The sequence below is a fragment of the Durotheca rogersii genome (genome assembly GCF_024521655.1).
Source record: "Durotheca rogersii strain YMJ 92031201 chromosome Unknown GGS23scaffold_3, whole genome shotgun sequence".
In the NCBI taxonomy this organism is placed as follows: domain Eukaryota; kingdom Fungi; phylum Ascomycota; class Sordariomycetes; order Xylariales; family Xylariaceae; genus Durotheca; species Durotheca rogersii.
Window position 1 is genome coordinate 1,337,919 of NW_026251234.1, and position 19,725 is coordinate 1,357,643.

The 19,725-nt window shown below is 54.6% G+C and overlaps 6 protein-coding genes across 6 annotated transcripts; 3 read left to right on the plus strand and 3 right to left on the minus strand.

Annotated features, from left to right (window-relative positions):
• Positions 1 to 322: 322 nt before the first annotated feature.
• Positions 323 to 2,856, minus strand: GGS23DRAFT_284744 (E set domain-containing protein). The gene is made up of 5 exons (XM_051512585.1): positions 2,337 to 2,856; positions 930 to 1,252; positions 786 to 834; positions 506 to 682; positions 323 to 437 (listed from the first exon to the last, which is right to left on the minus strand). Exons 1-4 carry the CDS (start codon positions 2,431 to 2,433, stop codon positions 552 to 554), a joined length of 600 nt encoding a protein of 199 aa, XP_051375437.1. The 5' UTR covers positions 2,434 to 2,856; the 3' UTR covers positions 323 to 437; positions 506 to 551.
• Positions 2,857 to 4,625: 1,769 nt separating this feature from the next.
• GGS23DRAFT_284881 (uncharacterized protein) lies at positions 4,626 to 6,273 on the plus strand. The gene is made up of 2 exons (XM_051512588.1): positions 4,626 to 4,811; positions 4,868 to 6,273. Exons 1-2 carry the CDS (start codon positions 4,748 to 4,750, stop codon positions 6,040 to 6,042), a joined length of 1,239 nt encoding a protein of 412 aa, XP_051375438.1. The 5' UTR covers positions 4,626 to 4,747; the 3' UTR covers positions 6,043 to 6,273.
• Positions 6,274 to 7,548: 1,275 nt separating this feature from the next.
• Positions 7,549 to 9,523, plus strand: GGS23DRAFT_284824 (putative 3-hydroxyisobutyrate dehydrogenase G6G8.5). Its single transcript, XM_051512587.1, has 3 exons — positions 7,549 to 8,061; positions 8,165 to 8,338; positions 8,549 to 9,523. The coding sequence occupies exons 1-3, from the start codon at positions 7,939 to 7,941 to the stop codon at positions 9,266 to 9,268; spliced, it is 1,017 nt and encodes a 338-aa protein (XP_051375439.1). The 5' UTR covers positions 7,549 to 7,938; the 3' UTR covers positions 9,269 to 9,523.
• Positions 9,524 to 11,815: 2,292 nt separating this feature from the next.
• GGS23DRAFT_284965 (ARM repeat-containing protein) lies at positions 11,816 to 14,682 on the minus strand. Its single transcript, XM_051512589.1, has 3 exons — positions 14,551 to 14,682; positions 14,338 to 14,480; positions 11,816 to 14,231 (listed from the first exon to the last, which is right to left on the minus strand). The coding sequence occupies exons 1-3, from the start codon at positions 14,588 to 14,590 to the stop codon at positions 12,063 to 12,065; spliced, it is 2,352 nt and encodes a 783-aa protein (XP_051375440.1). The 5' UTR covers positions 14,591 to 14,682; the 3' UTR covers positions 11,816 to 12,062.
• A 324-nt stretch (positions 14,683 to 15,006) lies between these two features.
• Positions 15,007 to 16,114, plus strand: GGS23DRAFT_284996 (uncharacterized protein). Its single transcript, XM_051512590.1, has one exon. The coding sequence runs from the start codon at positions 15,188 to 15,190 to the stop codon at positions 15,974 to 15,976; it is 789 nt and encodes a 262-aa protein (XP_051375441.1). The 5' UTR covers positions 15,007 to 15,187; the 3' UTR covers positions 15,977 to 16,114.
• Positions 16,115 to 16,252: 138 nt separating this feature from the next.
• GGS23DRAFT_602979 (Nuf2 family protein) lies at positions 16,253 to 17,730 on the minus strand (the record flags this gene model as incomplete). The annotated part of the gene is made up of 2 exons (XM_051519409.1): positions 16,253 to 16,366; positions 16,459 to 17,730. 2 exons carry the CDS (start codon positions 17,728 to 17,730, stop codon positions 16,253 to 16,255), a joined length of 1,386 nt encoding a protein of 461 aa, XP_051375442.1.
• Between the last annotated feature and the right edge of the window lie 1,995 nt (positions 17,731 to 19,725).

Here is a 19,725-nt window from a genome sequence, read left to right on the forward strand (position 1 = left end):
GAGCATGTCTGTGAGATGTAGGAGTAAAGAGGGGGCCAACGTGGATAAAGGGGGAAACTTAGAAATACCCAGTGTTTTTTTTTTCTTTTTGGCTTTTTGGTATTTTGCGTGTGTATTAACTCATGCCTCTGATCCCCAGAGACATGAAAAGAAAGAATCATGCCATCTGTTGTGAGGAAAGCTCATAAGGTCTAGTAGAGGTGATGACGGCAAAGGTTGCCCTCTCCCAATTCTCCTGAAGTAGATCAACTACCTAGACTGAACCATCGGGGTCCTTTCTTACAAACAGGGCAATCCTGTTTACTTACAGGCCAATAACAGAATGAATTCATGATCGTCCGGGCAGATCCGCTGCCCATCCTTCATCATCGTCAAATCTAGAAAGTGTCTCTTTTTGCCTTTGTTTTCAGGAGGGTTTCCACGTTTACATCATTTCCCTTCTCGGTCGTGAAGCCAAACAAATCCAGCAGCAAGGGAACGGAAAGAGAGAAGGGAAGGAATTCCCCCTTGACCGTTGCAATTCCGGCCGCAAGCAGGACTCGCCGCATCACTTACCAGTCTTTGGTAATGTCGAAGCTCCACTCAAACTGCAGATGGGTCTTCTTGTCGTCGTCAACGAAGCTCGACACAGCATTATAGTGGCCTCGGGCCAGCATGCCAGACGGAGCCTCTTCTTCCTGGACTGCGGATGCCGTCAATAAGAGAAAGAACAAAAACAATACCTTTCTGGGATTCGAGTAGTTGGGAGGAGGGGGGGGGGGGGGGGGGAGAAAAAAAACACTTACAGCGCTTGGAGTACAAAGGCTGCTTGTCGGTGTTGGGAGCGTAGCTGCCCTGTAGCGTATATGTCAGTCCAATAATACTCAAGTCCAGGGCCGTGGGACTAGATCGGTAGGATATGGGCGAGGGAATACGATGTTACTACTTACCAACATCTCCGAGTCCTTGCTAACCTTGATTCCCTTGCGTTTGACGACCTGGACATACTGGAGGCCGCTAAGGATCTCGTGCTGGACCTTGAAGCTGGCAACCATAGTGAACTTGCTGCCCTCCTTGATCTTGAAGGGGTGGTCCTTGAGCGTGCTCTCGCTGCCCGGGGCGGAAAGGTCGATGGTGACCGGGGGGCGGCCGGGGGAGTCCATGGTCAGGGAATTGATGATGCAGACACGGGGGTCGTTGGGGTCGGAGAGGTCCACGCCGCCACCAAGACCGAGGGACTGCTTGTAGCGTTGAAGAGACTCGTCGCCCGCATCTGTAAACATGTTCTTGTTAGAGGCTTTCTTAGTAACCTTGAATTGAGAGATGACAGTTTTGTCACTCCGCGCACCCGCGGTAGAAGAAGATGAAATAGTGCGAGATGAGTTTGCTAGAGCACCAGTGACCTTAACCTCCTGCTTCACAAGCATGGGCGTATCAGGTAGCCCCCGGCACGTCATGTAGGGGTCGAGACCGTTGCTCAAATATGACATGGAATTGGGCCGGCGATGCGGGCCCATCGTGACCTTCTTATTCTTGAGCCAGTTCCCAAAATTCCTACGCAGCTGCGGAAGCTTCTGAAGACGAGTTTCAGTTCCACCAGCAGTGATGGTGGTGATGGTGCCGAGCCTGGGGTAGTTCCTCAGACACTCCTCTGGGGTTTGTTTGGTCTTCGCGGGGGTGTCAGGGCTGGGGAAATGAGCGGAGGGAGTCCGGTAAAGAAGAGGGGGGATGTAGTGGTCCTCGGAGTATCGACCAGGAGGTGGCTGAAGCTGTTTACGATAGGCACTGTCGAGATGCGGTGTGGAGGCTGTATGATGGATGATTCCACCTGGCCGATGACAGGAGCGAGGTGTGGATGGCTGGTGAGGAGGCTGCTCATCCATATTGAAGTGACAGAGGTCGATATGTAAGTAGGTATGGCATCACTCCTTGGTGAGGGAAGCTGGTCTCCCGGGAGCGGCAGAGAGGAGCTCAAGAGGTGAGAGCCAGAGTAGGTTGGTTGTTTGGTCCCGTCGTGCACCCGGTGACAAGAATTGCTTGACGTGTGCCGGACTGTGCTGTTCTCTTCATAGGCCCAAATCTTGTCGTGTCGATACCATCCATATCTCCCGTGCGGCTGGATTCACCACTTCTATTCACCAGGTAACCCATTTGTGAAGGTAAATGGTACGTTGAGCCTCATCGCTATCCCCCCTTTTCCTACACGTCCAAGTCCCTCCAGTCCTTGCCATTGTTTGGGGAGGTATCGCCGAGTATGTAGGTAGTGTGCATGAGGCAGCAGCACATCATGAGGTCTCCATCCAAATAAGGTCAAAGTGCTATTGGATAGATAGATATAAAAAGCTTGCCATACTCACCCATATTCTGATACTCAGCCAAGGTCTGCTTGGGCGCTGAGAGCTTGTAGCCCTGAGTCTCCTCGGGCAGGTGATCGTTCTCGTCATGGGAAGCCATCTTGAAGGAGAGTATGAGAAGGAGCGGGGGGGGGGGGGGGGGGGATAACAAGGAGAATGAGAGGTGAAGATGAAGATGGAACAATACTACTGTTTATATTGTTTACAACAGGAGTCGAAGCAAATAATGGGTGGTGGTGCTGTGGTGTAGTAAAATACCGGTAGGAGGGGTCAGGGAGACTGGACTGGCGGTGATGGTTTTGTACCTGACGGAGGTGTACCTAGTTAGCCCAGCGATCCACACTGGAGCGGTACCTAAGGCTTGGGTACCGTAGTGTGTGCTTCCCAGGGTTCTACCGGTATCCATCTGATAACAAAGAGTGAGATGAGTAGGGTACGGATATCTGCATCAGGGTACCCTCCTGCCCTCAGCTCTCGGGGCTATATGTACTTAGGAGATAGGTAGATAGGTACTGAGTTGGTGGGGTGTACATGTGTGCTACATACCTGAGGTCATTAGGAGCCAAGGCACCTGCAGTACCCGAGTGTGGAATTCTACTTGGTATGGGGGAGGCTTCGATGGGGGCCGTCTTTGGTGGCTTGCTGGCAGCCAGGAGCAGCTTTCGTCCTGGGGGAGTGCACCTGATCCTTGCGCTCCAAACTAAACCGCTCGGCCTGTTAGCAGATACCGCATAGCCCCGCACAAAATACATAAAAACACATGGCATTTCTCCTATGCATATGTGCCTTATCTATGTATCTGAATAGGTACCTACCTATCTGAGATACGAACGTATTACTTACCTACGTAGCACCTGTTATATGCTGTGAGATACGGTAACCTGGCCGTAGTCCGGTCACGCGGTCGGTGTGCCACCCGCCAACGACTGCCCTATGTACCACCTTCATAATCCGTACGCGCCTCTCATGCAACCTCTATCCTCCTAAAGTGGTACCTTGGGGGTAACATTGCACATGTATCTTGTCAGCTGCATGCCCTTTGTCAACGCATACGATACGTGCATGTATGCATATTCCTATATCTTATTAGACAGTATGCAAAACAGTACCTCGGTATTCATTTAGGGAAAACATTCCGTATAGGAGCCGTCTCGCGCATCAAGTGTTCTGGGTTCACGAATAATGGAGCCCTTGAATTTGGTGCCTTGGGCACCTAGAAGTCAGACTTAAACTCGCGGTGGTATTGACCCAAGGTGACGACACTGCTATGCGCGTATGTACAAGCACATAATAGTGTTAAAGGGAGTACTACGCTGTGAGAAGGCACTTGCGGCGCTGTATTCGCATACCCAACAGTGGATACCTCTAAAAACTAAATTGTACCTACCTACCTCCTACGCCTAATGTATGTACATACCTACCTACCTACGTACATACCTCTCATAGATACAAGGCCTGTAACCTTGGAGACCAGTGAGACCTGTTAACTTATACCAGCGTCATCTGTGCAGCAGTATGAGGTACCCCTCAAGATGGTAAATATTGCGTTAATAATGTGTACTTGATACATCTTACCCACATCCCGTTCCTGAAATGGTGATGGTCCGAGCTTGACTTGAAAGGCGCTAGTCCTAATTGGGGTGTTAACGTTCCCCCCTGCTGGAGCTTGGTGTTTCTATTGGACCAATACCTCGTAGAAATTGGTTACCCCTAAACCCGGAACGGAAACCCTCCAATTCCTAATTCGCAGGCGTTAGGTAGTTAGTCCAGGACAAATCATTAATGCTGACAGAGATACTTCTCTGACAGGCAGCGTGCGCGACTCGAAAACCCCCAGCTTTCTCCCCTTCTCTCGCTACCCTCCCTCTTCCTGACCTTACCCTTTTCCCTGAGCCGCCTTAGCTACGAGAAAAAAAAGAGCGAGAAGGGGAGAGGACGTTTTTTCCCGCGCAGGGTGTCAGTTCGTATTATCATTGCCGACTCCCTCTCTCGAACTTGGCTCCGAAGAAAAAAAAAAAGAAATAAATAATAAATTACTTCATCTCTCTGCTTCGATTTTCGCCCGAAGCTCCTGATCATCATACTAGCCTTGCTTTTGTTATAGTCATCTCCCTCTTCCTCCACTATTTCTCGTCAGGTCCCCATAACGTGAGTGAGATCCGTCCCGGCGACCCGACCAGTCGAGAGTGCCCCAGGCTCGCGCTTCTATGGCGACCCGCGACATCACATCGCATCGCATCGCATCTCGGCGCGACTCCATAGCAAGCAGTTGCTAACCTGGCGACCAGCCTCAGTTCTCCTGCGTTACTTTAATTCTCTCACGTTGGTCGCTTACCATCGCATCGAGCAACCTCGACAATTAGACCGCAGCATTTCGTCCAGTCGCACTTTCGACACCAAAATCGTCGCCCAAGATGGCCGTCCTTAGGCACCTACCCAGCAAGCACAACCCTCTCATGATTGACGATATCCCTCCCTGTACGTCAGCGGTACCCCTGGTCACCGTCGACATGCGTCGCTTACTCCGTCTGCAGATAATGAGCTCGTGTCGCGTCGCCGTCTCGGCCAGACCCAATTGACCGCGAAGATGGTCGCGGCGGGCGCCGCCGGGGATATCGACCCTTCTAGCCTAGGAGTTTTTGATTACGCGCACCTACGGGCTCCTCTACCGAAAGGTATCAACTCGGGCATCTTCAAGTCTTCGCCAAACTCGTACTTCCTCATGCGTCGCAGTCAGGATGGGTTCGTCTCTGCCACCGGCATGTTTAAAGCGACCTTCCCTTATGCTGAGGCGGCGGAGGAAGAAATGGAGCGCAAGTATATCAAGTCATTGCCCACAACGAGCCACGAAGAGACTGCTGGCAACGTTTGGATCTCCCCGGAGCAGGCTTTGGTTCTGGCTGAGGAGTACCGCATCACTACCTGGATTCGCGCGCTCCTCGACTCGGCCGACATAGCCATCACCAACAATTCGGAAAACCCGCCCAAGAGAATTGCCGCTCCGCCGAAATTTGAGACTTCCCTGCCGACACAGCCTGTTCTCGCGCCGCCGACTCCCTCATCGCTCCCGCGTAGCACACGAGCCCGCCGCTCGGCCAGTCCTGCGAAGAAACGAGCTATCGCGTCTCCACGAAAACGGTCGACGAAAGTACCCGCATCCCAATTCTCCCCCACAGAAGTCCCATCTCTGAAAGAAGAAACGGAGTCTATGGCAAATGGCTTTAAGACCGACGAAGATGCTGCGTCTACGGCTGCTACCGAGGAGATACCAACCAAGACTGTCGAGAAGGAGGCCCTAGGGGTCTTTGCGTCGACCGAGGAAGAACCTGAGGTACAAATCAGGGTTGGCCAGGAGGTCGAGTTCCACGGCGACGTCGCGACGACACAAAACACCGTTGAGGCGGAACTTGCTTACAGCGAGCTACCTAATTCTGAGGACACCGCTCGGATGATCGAGGAGGCGGAAGAGATGGTGAGGAATGTTGCCGCTGAGACTTCCGCCCCGTCGTCGTCGAGCAAGAAAGGCAAGCGGAAGGCGGATGATATCGCGGGTAATGAAGAGGAGGAAGGCAAAGAGAAGGCTGACGAGGTTCCGGAGGAGCCACGGTCAAAGAAAGCCAAGACAGAAAAGACAGAGGTACAATTGAGAAAGGAGCGTGTCAGAAACCGGGCATTGGTTGGTCTCAGCGCGACACTCGCAGTTGGGTAAGTTATTCCAGTCCCGTAAGTTGCTGTGCCACGAGCTAATTATCTCCGCCAGCGCTCTGATCCCATACGTTATGGGCGTGTTTTAGGCCATAAACGGCCTAGTTGCCTGTATCGTCGCTGTTCAGTGTTTTTGATTTGGTTTTTTCTTCTCGGTTAGCTAGTATTTATCACTCTGCTCGACCATTTGTGACGAGTCTAGGTGGTATCGATGGGTTTTGCGCTCGCTCGGAGAGGGGAAGCTGGGTCGCTCGTCTATTACTTTTGCACATACCCCAACTGCTGGTCGGAGTCAGCAGTTCCGACTCGGACTTCTCGGAGCCGTACGAAAGAACGGCTCATACATACGCTCCCCTTAGGTGTCCGGGAGCACTTCGGTCTACCGGTCCCTAGAGGCTCATAATGAAAAAGAGACAATTCACTCGTTGATCAGTCTTATAGTCCCGCAAAGCTCTACCCATGGCAAATGCTAGACTACCGGGTAGAATTGTCTACTTTATTTTGTATCCGAGGAACACGAGCCATGAGAGAAACAGGGATTGGTTCGAGACCTGTCAAGTGCGAGTGGCCTAACCTGTTTAATACAACAGGACATATATGTACTACTAGCCAAGTTAGTCACGGGTCAACCATCAGAAGGGGAAGATTCCACAATCCCCAGGGCGGCTAGAAATAGGGTTGGAGTCGGTGTATAATTTTTAGGTATGGAATTGGAGTCTAGGATATGATTAATGGCGCCTTTGGTTTCTGACACAGAGGGCGATTACATTATCCCCTCGATGCGCGGCGGGTGAGGGAGTATCTCGGCCGTCCTTCCTTAATTGTATGTTGTATGATCTGCCACAACATGCTTCCTGGTGTTTCCCATCGTACCTCATTCTGTCGTAAAACTATCCATATATGTGTGTCTGTATGTATATATGCCACTGTTGCGCAAAACGTAGACGTTTACATTCTGCGGCTTATAGATGGATAAGGTCTCGTGTAGTATAATTGTTCTTCGGGTAGGATTAGGTGTTTCGGATCGAGGACGGCTCCGCGCATACGCCATGCAGCGGAGAAAAATAATAAAGATATAATTTATCTCTACCACTATGAGTGAAAGCTTAGGGAGCGCCATCAACGATCAAGTTGGCATCAGGGTCATCGTTTGGTTTTGGCCGAAGAAAAGCCGACAGGAATAAAACAAGCTCAAGATAAACGAAAGGAGGAAAAATATCGCGGTCGGCAGTGGTCCAAGCGTCGAGAGATACCAAATGGACTAGGGACAGTTAAAAAAAAGCTCTGCCAGCTTCCGCCTGATCATTTCATTCCTCCTTCCACATCATCTCTAGTCGAGCTTGCGCAGAAGCAACAGGAAGTCAGGCAGTCATCTCGCCGATCGAAAATCCCCCATTCTCATGGCTGGATATAACTAGCATACATATCTCTAGAGATCTTGGGCGGAACTAATTCAGTGAATCCGAATCCCTGCCTCTGTGCTTGCCTCCCGCCGCAATGCCTCTAAACGACCCAAGTTGGATCACCTTCGAGATCGACGCCGAATATGTGTCGGAGCAAGCAAGTGGGTTCGTTTGAGAGACAGCCTCAGGGCTAGTTGGGAGAGAAAAAAGAGAGGCAGGCAAGGAAAACCGGGCGAGGTAAGGGAAGATGGGGGACCAGCTTAGCGGCGGTAACAGTCGGTCTTACTCGACTCGATCCCTCGGATAATCCTCAGTACCCCGCGACTCCGCGACTCCATGCCGCGCGCCGTTTTGAAGAGACTTGGGGAAATCTCCAATTGGCCCTGGACCTACTCACACTCACTCCTCGCCCACCATATCCTTTTGGCTGCAAACCGCCGCCAGTTGCTCCCGTTCGCGCTTCGATCCCTCCTATAACGCATGTCCATTCGCATACAATGCCGTCCGTCACGAGGAGCACCCATTTGGTCGCACGCAACCTTTGTTGGCCTCGCAGACGAGCCTTCTCGACAACGCCGAAGCGGCTGGAGAGCTATGGCTTCATCGGTCTAGGACAGATGGTAATGCACACCCCAACCCCTAACCCCTAACCACCCGCCGCGCGTCGTGCTACCCGACTATGTATAACCTCCGGCTTCAGACTAACGGACGCGAGACATTCAGGGCTACCAAATGGCCAAAAATCTTCAGTCGAAGCTATCGCCGAGCGATTCGGTCAGATTATTTGACATCAATGGCGAGTCGGTGAGGCGCCTCGCCCAAGAGGTTCGAGCATCTAAAACCGGTGGTGCCGCTGTCGGGGTCGCTCACGACGTGGAGGACGCTGCAAAAGAAGCAGTACGTTCTTGCCGCCCCTCCTGCCTCTCTTACTTCTCTTGTCCCGTATGATGAGTCTGTTCTATCTATGATCTAAGTTGGGGTCGGTTCACCGGCCTTGCCGTGATTAACACTTCATTTTAAAGCCAATCCTCTGAAGACATCACCCACTATTCTCTTTGATCGACTTTGCCGTGTGCTGAGCGTCCGAAGCTAACCGAGTGCCGGTAGGATATCGTGATCACGGTGTTGCCCGAACCCGCACACGTGAAGGCTGTGTTCAGCCAAATATTATCTCCGGACCTGCCTAAGAAGAACAGAGTGTTCATCGACTGCTCTACCATTGACCCTTCGTCATCGCAAGAGGTTGCAGGTTTGGTTCGAGATGCGAAGCAAGGCCAATTCGTGGACGCTCCGATGTCGGGCGGCGTCGTAGGTGCAACTGCAGGCACGTTAACCTTCATGTTGGGAGCCCCTGATCCCGTGGTGCCAAAAGTAGAGCCGATCCTGCTACGGATGGGCAGACGAGTGTTGCATTGCGGCGCCCAGGGCAATGGACTCACCGCAAAGCTGGCTAATAACTACCTGTTGGCCATCAATAACATCGCCACAGCCGAAGCGATGAACCTGGGCATCCGCAGGGGCCTCGACCCCAAGGTTCTCGCAAGTGTCATCAACGTGAGTACTGGCAAGTGCTGGCCCAGCGAGGTAAATAATCCTGTGAAAGGGGTTGTCGAGGGGGCGCCGGCCAGCCGCGATTACGCCGGCGGGTTCGGGATCAGCCTGATGGCCAAGGACCTGAGGCTCGCCATCGTGGCCGCACACGAAGCCAAGGCTAAGCTGGCACTCGGTAGTAGGGCCAATGAGGTGTACGAGGCGGCGGAGAAGGCAGAGCTGTGTAAAGGAAGAGACTTCTCTGTCGTGTATAGGTTCCTCGGCGGTGAGGAATAAAAGCTCACACCAAGAACAACGCCACCCGATCTCATTTCAAACCTGCGTGGCAAAGTGTTGAGCCGCCCCGTACTTCGCTATAGCGCACACCCGCCGCTCCTTGACTATCCGTAGGGGTTAGCCGTCTGTGCGTCGAGGTGCCAGCGTAGAAACAAACGGCCGCGTTACTCGCCACTACAGTTTAAAATAAAAAGAAAGAATCCCCTAGCACAAGAGGTTGAGCAATATATCCTTATTCACATCTATGTAAGCGTAGAGTACCGATACAGGCAACCCGCTCGCGGTTCACAATCGGAAGGATCTATCAACACATGCGTGAGGGACCCTGGCCGAACTAAATGTGTCTATGGGTATCCCTATACGTGTATGTTGCACCTTAGCTGGGTCGTCTCATCTCACTTTCCGGCATCTGGGTCGCGGGATTCTAGCTAGGAGAGCGGGTTTACAGCCAACGCCGACTTACACGGGACGGATTCGGTAGAACTTGAAGAAGGGAAAAAAACAAAATGAGATAAATCAGAACGAGACCTCGGATTCCTTCCCAGGCCACGGTGTCTCGCTTCTCTCCCTCGCTGGCTCCTTAATAATTACACCCACGATGCGCTCTCTCTCTCGCTTGCGTACGCGGGGACGTCTGCCCATTCTGCGTCTCCCTCCGATGATAAATTATCTCCCTTTTTGGCACGTAAGCGTGCGATACTCGCCTGAGGACGATAGCTGTCTGGGTGTCCGTAGTTATAAGCGGAGAGCCTATACCGGCCATGTGGCACGACCGGTGGCATCGTCGATATACGCGAATACGATCGAAGCTCATTTTTTTTCCGTCTTTTTCATTCCCCTCGTCCCCCCTCTGTCCCCTTCCGCCCCCAGCTCGGCGAACGTGGTATGATCACACCACTAATGCACCGAGACTCGCCGACTAATTACGATCCTGCTGCTACTGCCATTCTCGGTCTTTTCGAGGGTTTCCTTGTATCCCATCAGACCGTGCACGTTAGATGCCCATTCCCACTCGCTTTCATCACCGAATAGTTGCCACATGCCTAACCGTTCCGTCTCCTCCTGAAAGCGTTTTTGCTCACCCGCGCTGAGCTCACAATCCGATGCCATTCGTGGAAATTAACCCGGCATCCCTCCTTCTCGCCATTATCGGGATAGCCGGGCACGCCTCATGCTACTAGCAGCGGCAACACCCAACTCTGCATGCTCCGCCTTCCGAGCGTTACGAACCCCCCGGAACTCGGATAGCAAAATAGACAGACTACACGCATACTTATATACTTATACAAAAAACCGGGACCGCCGGACTGAGAGGGACCATAATGGCCCGGAAAGAGAAGAGAAGAGAAGAGAAGTAGAAATGTCAACCAACACCACCACGGGAGGAGAGCCGCCCGACCCCGGCTTCCGACTCTGCGTCCAGGTCGGCCCGGTGTGTCCCGTCGAAGCCACCGTGTTCAGCTCCGACCCGAATCTCGGCATCGACGCCTTTTTCGCCGCCGCTTCCGCCCTGTATCTAGTCGGCCTTGTCGTTACCGGCATTTGGAAGCGCGCCTAAGGCTACCCGAGCGCGCTCACCGGTGAGTTTACTGTTTTCTTTCCTGGCTTCTCCCCCCCCACCCCCCTTTTCCTTTTGTCCTGAGACATTTCATCCATATTTGTACATCTTTTCTTTCCGCTTCGAGGGAACAGAAAGAGAGACTGGCAGGAAGACCTTCGCTTCGGCACCTTCCGCTACGTTGTCACCGGCGCGTATACGGGCACTCTGATCTGCTGCACCTACCGGGGAGCTGTTATCCCCTCTCTGCCCCTCGCCAGGAAAAAAAAAAAGCAGAGGAGAAAAGGAGAGAGAGCCTCGGAGCGAGACACCGGGAGGCACGCTAACTAGGCATCCTCCCCCCCCCCCCCCCCCCCCCCCCCCAGAAAAAAAAATCGTCGAGATGTCCGGCGGCTGGGGCGGCTCCATCATACAAGACGAGCCGTCAGTCATCGCGCTCGAGGGACGATTGTACATCCTCCCATTCCTCTCCCCGCGACGCCAAGCATTACCCCTTAACCGACCGCTCTCGTGGCCCCGGGAAGCTGGGGCGCGTAGGCCGGGCGCGTGTCTCCCGAGGCGCGCTATAGCTGAGCGACGGGCTCATCCCCGGCCGTGGTGCGGAGCAGTTAGTGTGCCTTGGGCACAGCTGCATGCTAGACTTCCTATCGTTTATGGCCATCCAGAGGAGCTTGTGGTTCCCCCCCTTTTTTTGGTAGGTACCGTTTTATTCCCGTTCTTACGCGTAATATCTCTCTGCTAGGTTAGCTTGAGGATGTATTACATATGTAGTGCGCGTGGGTGTAGGGTGCAGTCCTTGCGCCTATCATATAGACACTTGCAAGTTTTGAGGATAAATATCTAGATGGGTAGACTAGAGACCGCATAGAAGCCAGTATGCTCAGGACATGCCGCCAACACGGTCGTAGGCATCTATCGATAGCCTGCCTGCGCCTGTATCTCCTTACCCCTAAAATCGCTCCCGGAATCCATGCTCATGCCATCAGAATTCGCTTCTAAACACCCAGCGCCTGCATCGGTAGGTTGCGTTGCTTGGATGGATATGGGCCGCGGCGGCATTTCTATAGTATTAAAAGCAACGGGTCGCGGACGCCCTAACTAGTCCTCCCTTCATGTAAGATCGTGTATGTAGAAACTTTTTTTGTTCCTATGCGTGCGCGTATACGTCTGCCCGTCTCCACGCACCCTAGTCTAATGCAGTATGCAGAAATGCTACGGTGGAAAGGACCTCAGACCCTAGCCGTTCAGGAACCCTTCTAATTCAGCGTTGGCATCATCTGTCTCATACTCGCTCGACTCCTCCTCTTCCTCTTCTCCGCTCTCTTCTTCTTCTCCATCTTCTGCCTCCTCTTCAGCACTCACTGCCTCCTCCTCCTCCTCCTCATCCTCCTCCTCTTCTTCTTCCTCCTCGTCCTCGGCGAGCCAGTCGTCTAGCGTTTTGGCGCCTGTCCCTGCTGACGTCGAGAGCCCGTTGCTCCTGCCTTGTGCGCCCCCCGCGGCGCCGCCGGCCAGTGCCCGTGCTGCCGGTATTGCCGTCTTCGCTCCGTCGAACTCGCTTCCGACCCCATCTGGACCCCGGAGTTTGGGGTTCGGTTGTCTGCCCTCTTCAACCCAGTCCGGCAGGGATTCGTATCCGCGGAGGCCATGCACGCCTCCCCCACCGGCAAGAACCAATGTAGATGACCCTAGCATAAACCCCTTTCTCATTTCCGACGGACTGGGCGTTTGGGGCGCGGGTTTGGGTGCGAGAAGCATAAGAGTGGCCAGCTGCGGGACGCTGAGAAGGGCCTTGTATAAGCGCATGCGATCTCGTAAATCGTAAGACGTGTCGTAGCGGACGAGGAGCAGAGCGTAGTTCCATAATCGAGCTACAGGGTGTTCCTCCGGACCGGGAGGGGGCTGATCTTGGTTTTCCTCTTCCTTTTCCTTTTGTGCTTCGGTCGTCCTATTAACGTGATGTAAATAGACTTTGGAGGCAAGGAGGACAATTTGCCGCTTGACAATCTCCGACTCGTCCACGAATCCCTTGAGCAGTATGCGGAGCACATCGGCTGCTATATTGTCTTCGCCGTTGAGACCTGAAAATTCGCCCACAAGCCAAACTATGGTTGCGCGGGCCTGCGGATCGGTCGCAGAATCGAGATTTTTTGCTAGGCGTACCACGGTTCCCACATGGGCTTGAGGGTCCTGTTGGATGAGATGGCGAATGACCGTTAGGGACTCGGCCGCGAGGGTACCATCGAGACTTGTTATTTGCCCCAGTAGCAATCGCATACATCGGGGTGCCGTGGTCGGATCCGCCTGTGCGCAGCGACCGATGGCCCGTACTGCTTCGCGAACAAGCGATTTGTTCGTTCCGCGAGAGAAGTGCTCGAGTTCGTTAAGGATAAGGCTCTTCGTATGCAAGGGGCTGTAGGGAAATATTAATGTGAGCACCTCGAGCTTTAATTCCCACACTGGCGCCGGGTCGGTCGCGCGTACGAGGAAGTGGGAGGCGTATTTGACGAATGACGCCGGGTGTACGAGACAAACAGATACTATATTGTAGAGCGCAACCTGCTGGATGTCCTGCGCCCCTCTTAGGAGCGCCATCAACGGCCCTACCGCAGCTTTCGTATACTCTGGAGTGCCGATATCCGCGTAGCAGCGCGCCACGGCCACTACGACTCCCGAGTTCCTGCTCTGGAGAAGCGGTTTTATGCCGTTGAGCAGGAGGATGAGATCCGGGTCAAGGACAGTGATCTGCTCCTCGTCCGAAGCCGATTCCGACGGGCCCTCTCCATAGGAGTCTTGGAGGCCAGTCGGGCTATGCTTTGATTTACCGCTCTTCGTTCGTCGGGGGAAGCTTTTTCGCGCATAAAGAGTCATCATCCTTAGCATTGCAAGCTGGCTCCATTCGTCCATGTCCACCACCTTTTTAACAAGGCCCCGGTAGTGCTTGTGGATGAGGTCGATCCTCTCGGGGCATATTTCCATGAAGGCACTAACCGCCGCCCCTGCCACAAAGTACTGATTATCGCCCAGAAGCGTCGTTAGGTATTCTATCAATTGTGGCAGCGTGCTCGGTTCTAGGCGGTAGCATTTCGGTATGGCGAGTGCGGCAGCCTTGCGCACGTGAGGAGACATGTCGGCAACGCCCTTCTTGATAGCCAGCGAGACGATCTGGCTGATCACGGGCACCCGGATGCCGGACATGGTGCGCAGAGCAAGGGCCCGAACTTGGGGGTTCGCATCGGACAAAGATTTCTGGATCGTATTGATGGATAACAAGGCCATGTCAGGCTCCTGCTCGGCATGATGTATCAGATATATATATACGAGCTTCTTGATCTCGAGGTTCGGCGATGCGACGTTCTTGACAATAGAGGAGAAGAAGGGTAGGGTTTTCTGCTGGCGGTACATCAACTGATCAGGTGAGAATCGGTTAGCCGGCGCGCAGAGAGGGAGAGACGCACAGAGAAAGAGGGAGAGAGAGAAGGGGCCGAGGGGCAAGGCATTTGTAAACGCGCACAGAGATGATACGACGAAGCCCGTCGAGAACGTCGCGGTCGTTGCGGCTATCCAGGAGCTTCTTAAGTTGGGCGGTAGGCAAGGATCGCGTAGTGCTGCGAGAGCTTCGGGCCGCTTGGGCGGCGTCGAGGGTAAGCTCTCGAGCTACCGGGACGCGAGTCGGTAAGTATAGGTAACCATGGCAAAATTCTCACGGCGTGTGCATTTTTCTTACCGCTTTCGAGCAGATTCGATATCCGAGATATAGACTCCATGGCACCGAGAGGGGCGCGCAGCTAGCTCGCGAGCTGCTGGCGGTCGCGTGTGGGGTGTTGTGTGTGCTGGCGAAGAGGTTAGGGGGCGTGACGTCGGGGATAGTGCGAGAGAGTTGGGGTTGATGAAACTAGCCCGTCGGCTCAGTGATGAGTAAGCGCAGTTCAGTGCCCAGCCACCGTAAGTGCATACTAGGTACGTGCTGGGTGGCTGTCCGTACGGTTGACGTCGGCGGGCTTGCATTGGGTCGAGTTCTGGGTGGGGCTGCCGGTTCAGCAGCTTCCCATTCCCGCCCCAGTCCTTTGGCGGGGGGCGGATGGCCGGCCTAGGCCCCGCACATCGGGCGGGAACCTGAGGAGGGAGTATCTGCAGGAAATCTGCAAGGGGTGCCGTACCGCGCCATGCCTCACCGTCCATCGGTTAGTTTACGCACAGGGAGGTACCTGATCGATCACGGGTCTCATGATCACAATTATGCATAATCGTGAATACCTGTTGATTATTATTATACACCTATTTATAATATTTATGTCCTTACCAACCATAGAAGCTTACCCACCACCCGTCAACGTCTCTCCCAAGAAGCAACACGCCGGTCCATGTCCTCAGCGCCGTTCATCTTCCTCTCCCCGGCACTGCCCGCCGAGCTCCTCACTTACATCCTGAGCTACCACACGTATCCTACTACGCTGATCGTATGCGCCTCCCGGTCGGACTTCCTAGCGTCCCTTGCCGATGAGGCCCGGCGCGAGGTCGAAGCCGGGGTGCCTTCGCCCCCAGCCGCCGGCGGTGTAGACCCGCAGCAGGTGCCGGAGGAGGCTACCGACAGCCGGACGGAGCAGCGCCTCGGACGACACCGCCTCGCGTCCGCCCCGCTGCATCAGGTCGCCACGTCGCGGCACCTTCGCGTCGCCTTCGTCCCCACCGTGACGCACCTGCGCGCCTACCTCGCCGTCTTCTCGCCCGACGCCTCCAAGGTCCCGCCGCCTCCGTCCGCGCCCCAGGAGCAGCCGCGGCAGCTCCCTGGGAGATGGCCCGCGCCGCCGCGCCTTGTCCTGTACGGCTTCCTCGCCCTGCACCACGACACGAGCGAGTGGAGCGCACAGGGCCTGGCCGACTCCGCAGCCGTCGCCGTCGAGCTTGGCCATCGCATGTCCTGGAAAGTCGTCCTCGTCGAGCCCCGGCGCCCCGCCACCGCCCCCGCCCCCGCGTTCGAGGACGTGCTCCGGGAGGCCGTTCCCATCCTCGGCGGCGGTGGCCGTCGCGCCGGCCTCGGCTCCGAAGAGGGTCGCTGGGCCGGTCGCACCGTAGAGGTCGGCAGGGTCATGAAGCGGTGGTTCCGCTTCCAGCGCGGGCCGTGGGATGACGAACCAAAGAAGGAGGAGTAAACAATGAAAGAATGAGTGCATCGAGGCGTGGGGTGAAATTAAGAAACTCGGTCCCAAACGGTGGGGTTTTGCAGTAAAATGATGGGTAGAATGACATGTGTGGGTGTATCTCTTCCCAGTGCCGAAAACAACCGCCATAATCGACAGCGAAGTCAGTCTATCTACATCCCGGCCCGCTCTCGGCCAGTGCAGTCCTCAAACGCCCGAGCGCCCGCCGTGGTATCCTTTCCGCATCCCATCGTTTTGCACATAATGAGCAGGTACGGAGTAGTGGTGTTAGATGGCCTGCTCCATCTCCGTGATGTATAATTTGATATGCGACTCCATCTTGAGATACTCGTCGTACGCGCTGTGAACCTCGTTCTCAATGTTCTCTTTAAGATCCAGCATCTGTCCCGCACCCTTCCTGTTAGCAGATCTGTCCATTGCGATAGCCTGAGACGTCGGCTGGCTAGCCGGTTGGGATGTGAGAAGGCACGTACCTTTTTCTCCGTCTGCTCTATGCGAACTCTACGTCTCTCAATTTCGGTGCCCTTTGCCGCACGCTCTTCTGTGAGTTTCTTGTGTAGCGCCCGGAGCTCCTCCATCTTTTCCTTAGCCTCCTGGGCCTTCTCCCGGCTCTGGTCGCGCAGCTTCTCCGTGCGCTCGTTCCATTTGCTCAGCTGCCTCTGTAGCAGCGCCTCCGTCCTTTCCACCTCGCGGACGTTGTTCCCACGTTCCGACAGAGCATCCCGCTGCTTCGCGATCCTAGCGCTCTCCTCCTCCTCCTTAGATAACTCAGTCGAGATCTCGTCCAGTAGCTTGATGCACGATGCGACGTCCGTCGATACGACGCCAAACGAGTCGGTCGATGTCTGGAGCGCTCTGGCCCGACGGTCGAGGGAATCGATGTGCATCTTATCTGTGTTGAGAGTATTGCTCAATTCCGCGAGGCTTGTCTGCAGCGCTTGGGGGCTCTGCAGGGTGTACGGGCGGAGCTTGGCGCTCTCCTGCTTGAGCAGCATCTTCTCGGTCGTTTTCTGCTCGAGCCTCTGCGCCAGTTCCCCCTTCTTTGCCTTGGCTTCCTCTAGCCGGACGGCGACCTTCTCCTGGTTCCGACGTAGCTCCAGCAGTGTCTTCTTCAGCTCCTCGTTGCGCTCTGTCTTCTCGCGCACCTGAGCTTCCATCGCCTTCCGGTTGTGCCGCATCTCATCTAGCCTGGCTTCCATGTCCTGGTTCTCTCCGTACAGCGTCTCGATCCGCGTCTTGGTCTGCTCTGCCTTGTTAAAGTGCTCGTCGATGACATTTGTTTGGCTCTCGCGGAATCGGACGAAGTTGATGAGGTAGCTGAAGATTTTGACGAGCCGCGGGTGCGTCGGCTTGTACAGGTCACTAAAACTGAAGTCGGTGATGCCGCACTCGAGCAATAGCCTGCGTAGGGATACGTAGAAGCCCATGAGGTTGCGCGTGTCGGGGGGCACGATGTCGATGAACTCGCCGCACACGTCCTCGGCGGCGGCGCGCATAGCGGGTTCGACGGTCTCGCGGGTCGCATTGAGCAGGAGCTCGGCGAACCACTCGAAGATCATCTGCACCTGGAGGGGGTTGGGTTTCTGCAAGTCGGCAACAGTAAACGGGATGCCGATATCTGTTATGCAACCGACAATCTCTCTATCCGGGAGACGCATGAATGCATCGGCCTCCTCCTCCTTCTTACGCGTGCGCGACTGCGTTTGCGACGCCGGGATTATCGACATTCGCGGGTTGTACGCCATTGTCGGACTTGTTCTCGGACGGTCCAGCCACTTTGCGAATGTATATCCTTCTATGGATGACCGTACTGGATCGGGAGCGAGGGCTGCAATTCTAGGCAGCTCATCGGACCGCTGGCGCTGGGTTGTCAAATTGGTTGGGGGGTGGTTGAAAAGACCGGAGATGTTTGGGTGCAACCCGTCGTCTGTCGTTGCCAGGACGGGTCCAGCCGCTGGCCGGTCGAGTAAACAATCGATTATGTCATCCACCGTTGATTGGCCCGAGCCATTTCCCCTGCTCCCGCCCCTCTCTCCCTCTCCCTCTCCCCCTCCCCCTCCCCCCGTCCCGCCGGCCAAAGCGCAACACGCACTGACACGATGGCATCTGCGATGCATGCATTAATTGAATTGACACGCACCCACCTGACAACTCAGAATGGAACGTCGTTTCTTGCCCTTTTGGAAAAGGGGATCGCCAGCGAGAACAGTTCTTCCACAGGTACCTACTCGGAGTGGTGCCCGACTACCTACTAAGACTAGGCACCTATTGGTAATTAGGTGCTAATTTTTGAGGTCGTCTACTCGTGGTTGTATTCCCTACTCATGTTCTTTGATAACCCCTCTCCTCTACTATCCATCCTTTCTAGTTACTGGCTACGTGGTGGTCAACCACTCTTCATCGAGCTATTCCTTACTTGCCTTCAACGTTTTCTGCTCCCACCACTGGCATGACATCCCCGTTGGCCAGGACGACGGGAGATACCACCTATTGCGTAGTATACTGTGTTCCTATGTTGTGCACGCGTCTAGCTGTTGCGGGATCACGTACCGAAAACCAAGCAGCTTGGCAGGTCCAGAATAGAAACCCGCGTGGTGATTCGTGGCGATTCCATCGCACCTGATATGCATCACTGCCCCATTCACAGATCTCTGTTCGTCTTGCGGTGCCTGGCAGCTAGGTGGCTAAGTGCTCGCCTACGCTGCTAAGCCAAACTACTCCATCATGATCGATACATCGTGATGCGAATAAAACGCCAGACATTCCTACAAGAACTGCGGCGTTATCGTCGGGCCTCGGTCCACGCCTAATAGGCTGCTACTGAGATGGGTGCTCCGAAACGTCCATTTCCTGCGCCAAGGGGCGGAGCTTGAAACACCTTCGACCTGAAAGTAACCCGTCATCCAGAGACAGAAACAAGGCCTGGTTAGTTCCCTGAAGTCAAGTTCCGTCCTGCAGTCACATCCAACAATCCCCGTTGTACAGCATCTTAACAACCACGCCTAGTCGCTAGGATTTCGATCCGTCGGGCTTGCGGCGCGTCCAATCAACCTGCTTGGCTCGCGGGTTTTCTATCCCGCGTCATTTGCCTTGAAATCATCAGGACCAGCTTCTGCTTCGGGCCAATGGGAAAAGCGGTGCGGGATAACTGTGCTTTGAGCTTTGCGAGCCGTGTCGAAAGGAGACGAGGAAGAGGAAGAAAAAAAAGGAACTCCCCCAGAGATCTGTGAAATATTCGAGAGAGGATTTAGCGAATCGAAATCCATCGCCCTAAATCACCCTTGCGCCTCTCTCACCCCGAGCGAAGGCCGCAGCAAACCACCTTAGCTGAAATTCGAGTTGCTCACACCAAAGCGACGACAAAGAACCCAAACATGGCCTTGCCTGAATGCACGTTTGGGGCTGGTCGTCCATTGAGCTTCGCAGGAGCGCTTCTATCGTATGTGAGCGCAGGGGAGATGCATGCGTCGAGCGCACAACCTTCTACGTGTCAGTCTCGAGAGGTATAACAGGTATGCTCGAGTTGCCCTCGCTACTCCCGCATTATGCAAGAGTCACGAATCCAGGTTCACAGAGACAGCCGAATAGATTGCCGCCCGTGGCGAGTTGTAGCTGTGCTTCTTGTAAACGTCAAGCTCGAGCTAATGAGGTGGACAAGGTCACATCGCGCCTGGAAGCTCGGCATCACCAATGACGAGGCGCCGTAATGCAAGTAGGGATACTTGACCGCCCTACGGCCG

Coding starts and splice junctions, on each gene's coding strand:
- GGS23DRAFT_284744 (XM_051512585.1), bottom strand. CDS start 2,433: ATGGCTTCCCATGACGAGAACGATCACCTGCCCGAGGAGACTCAGGGC. Junction 835..929: donor GCAAGGACTCGGAGATGTTG/GTAAGTAGTAAC, acceptor TATACGCTACAG/GGCAGCTACGCTCCCAACAC. Junction 683..785: donor GCCTTTGTACTCCAAGCGCT/GTAAGTGTTTTT, acceptor CGGCATCCGCAG/TCCAGGAAGAAGAGGCTCCG.
- GGS23DRAFT_284881 (XM_051512588.1), top strand. CDS start 4,748: ATGGCCGTCCTTAGGCACCTACCCAGCAAGCACAACCCTCTCATGATT. Junction 4,812..4,867: donor GATTGACGATATCCCTCCCT/GTACGTCAGCGG, acceptor CTCCGTCTGCAG/ATAATGAGCTCGTGTCGCGT.
- GGS23DRAFT_284824 (XM_051512587.1), top strand. CDS start 7,939: ATGCCGTCCGTCACGAGGAGCACCCATTTGGTCGCACGCAACCTTTGT. Junction 8,062..8,164: donor TCATCGGTCTAGGACAGATG/GTAATGCACACC, acceptor CGAGACATTCAG/GGCTACCAAATGGCCAAAAA. Junction 8,339..8,548: donor AGGACGCTGCAAAAGAAGCA/GTACGTTCTTGC, acceptor GAGTGCCGGTAG/GATATCGTGATCACGGTGTT.
- GGS23DRAFT_284965 (XM_051512589.1), bottom strand. CDS start 14,590: ATGGAGTCTATATCTCGGATATCGAATCTGCTCGAAAGCG. Junction 14,481..14,550: donor ATCGAATCTGCTCGAAAGCG/GTAAGAAAAATG, acceptor GCGTCCCGGTAG/CTCGAGAGCTTACCCTCGAC. Junction 14,232..14,337: donor GGCTTCGTCGTATCATCTCT/GTGCGCGTTTAC, acceptor TCACCTGATCAG/TTGATGTACCGCCAGCAGAA.
- GGS23DRAFT_284996 (XM_051512590.1), top strand. CDS start 15,188: ATGTCCTCAGCGCCGTTCATCTTCCTCTCCCCGGCACTGCCCGCCGAG.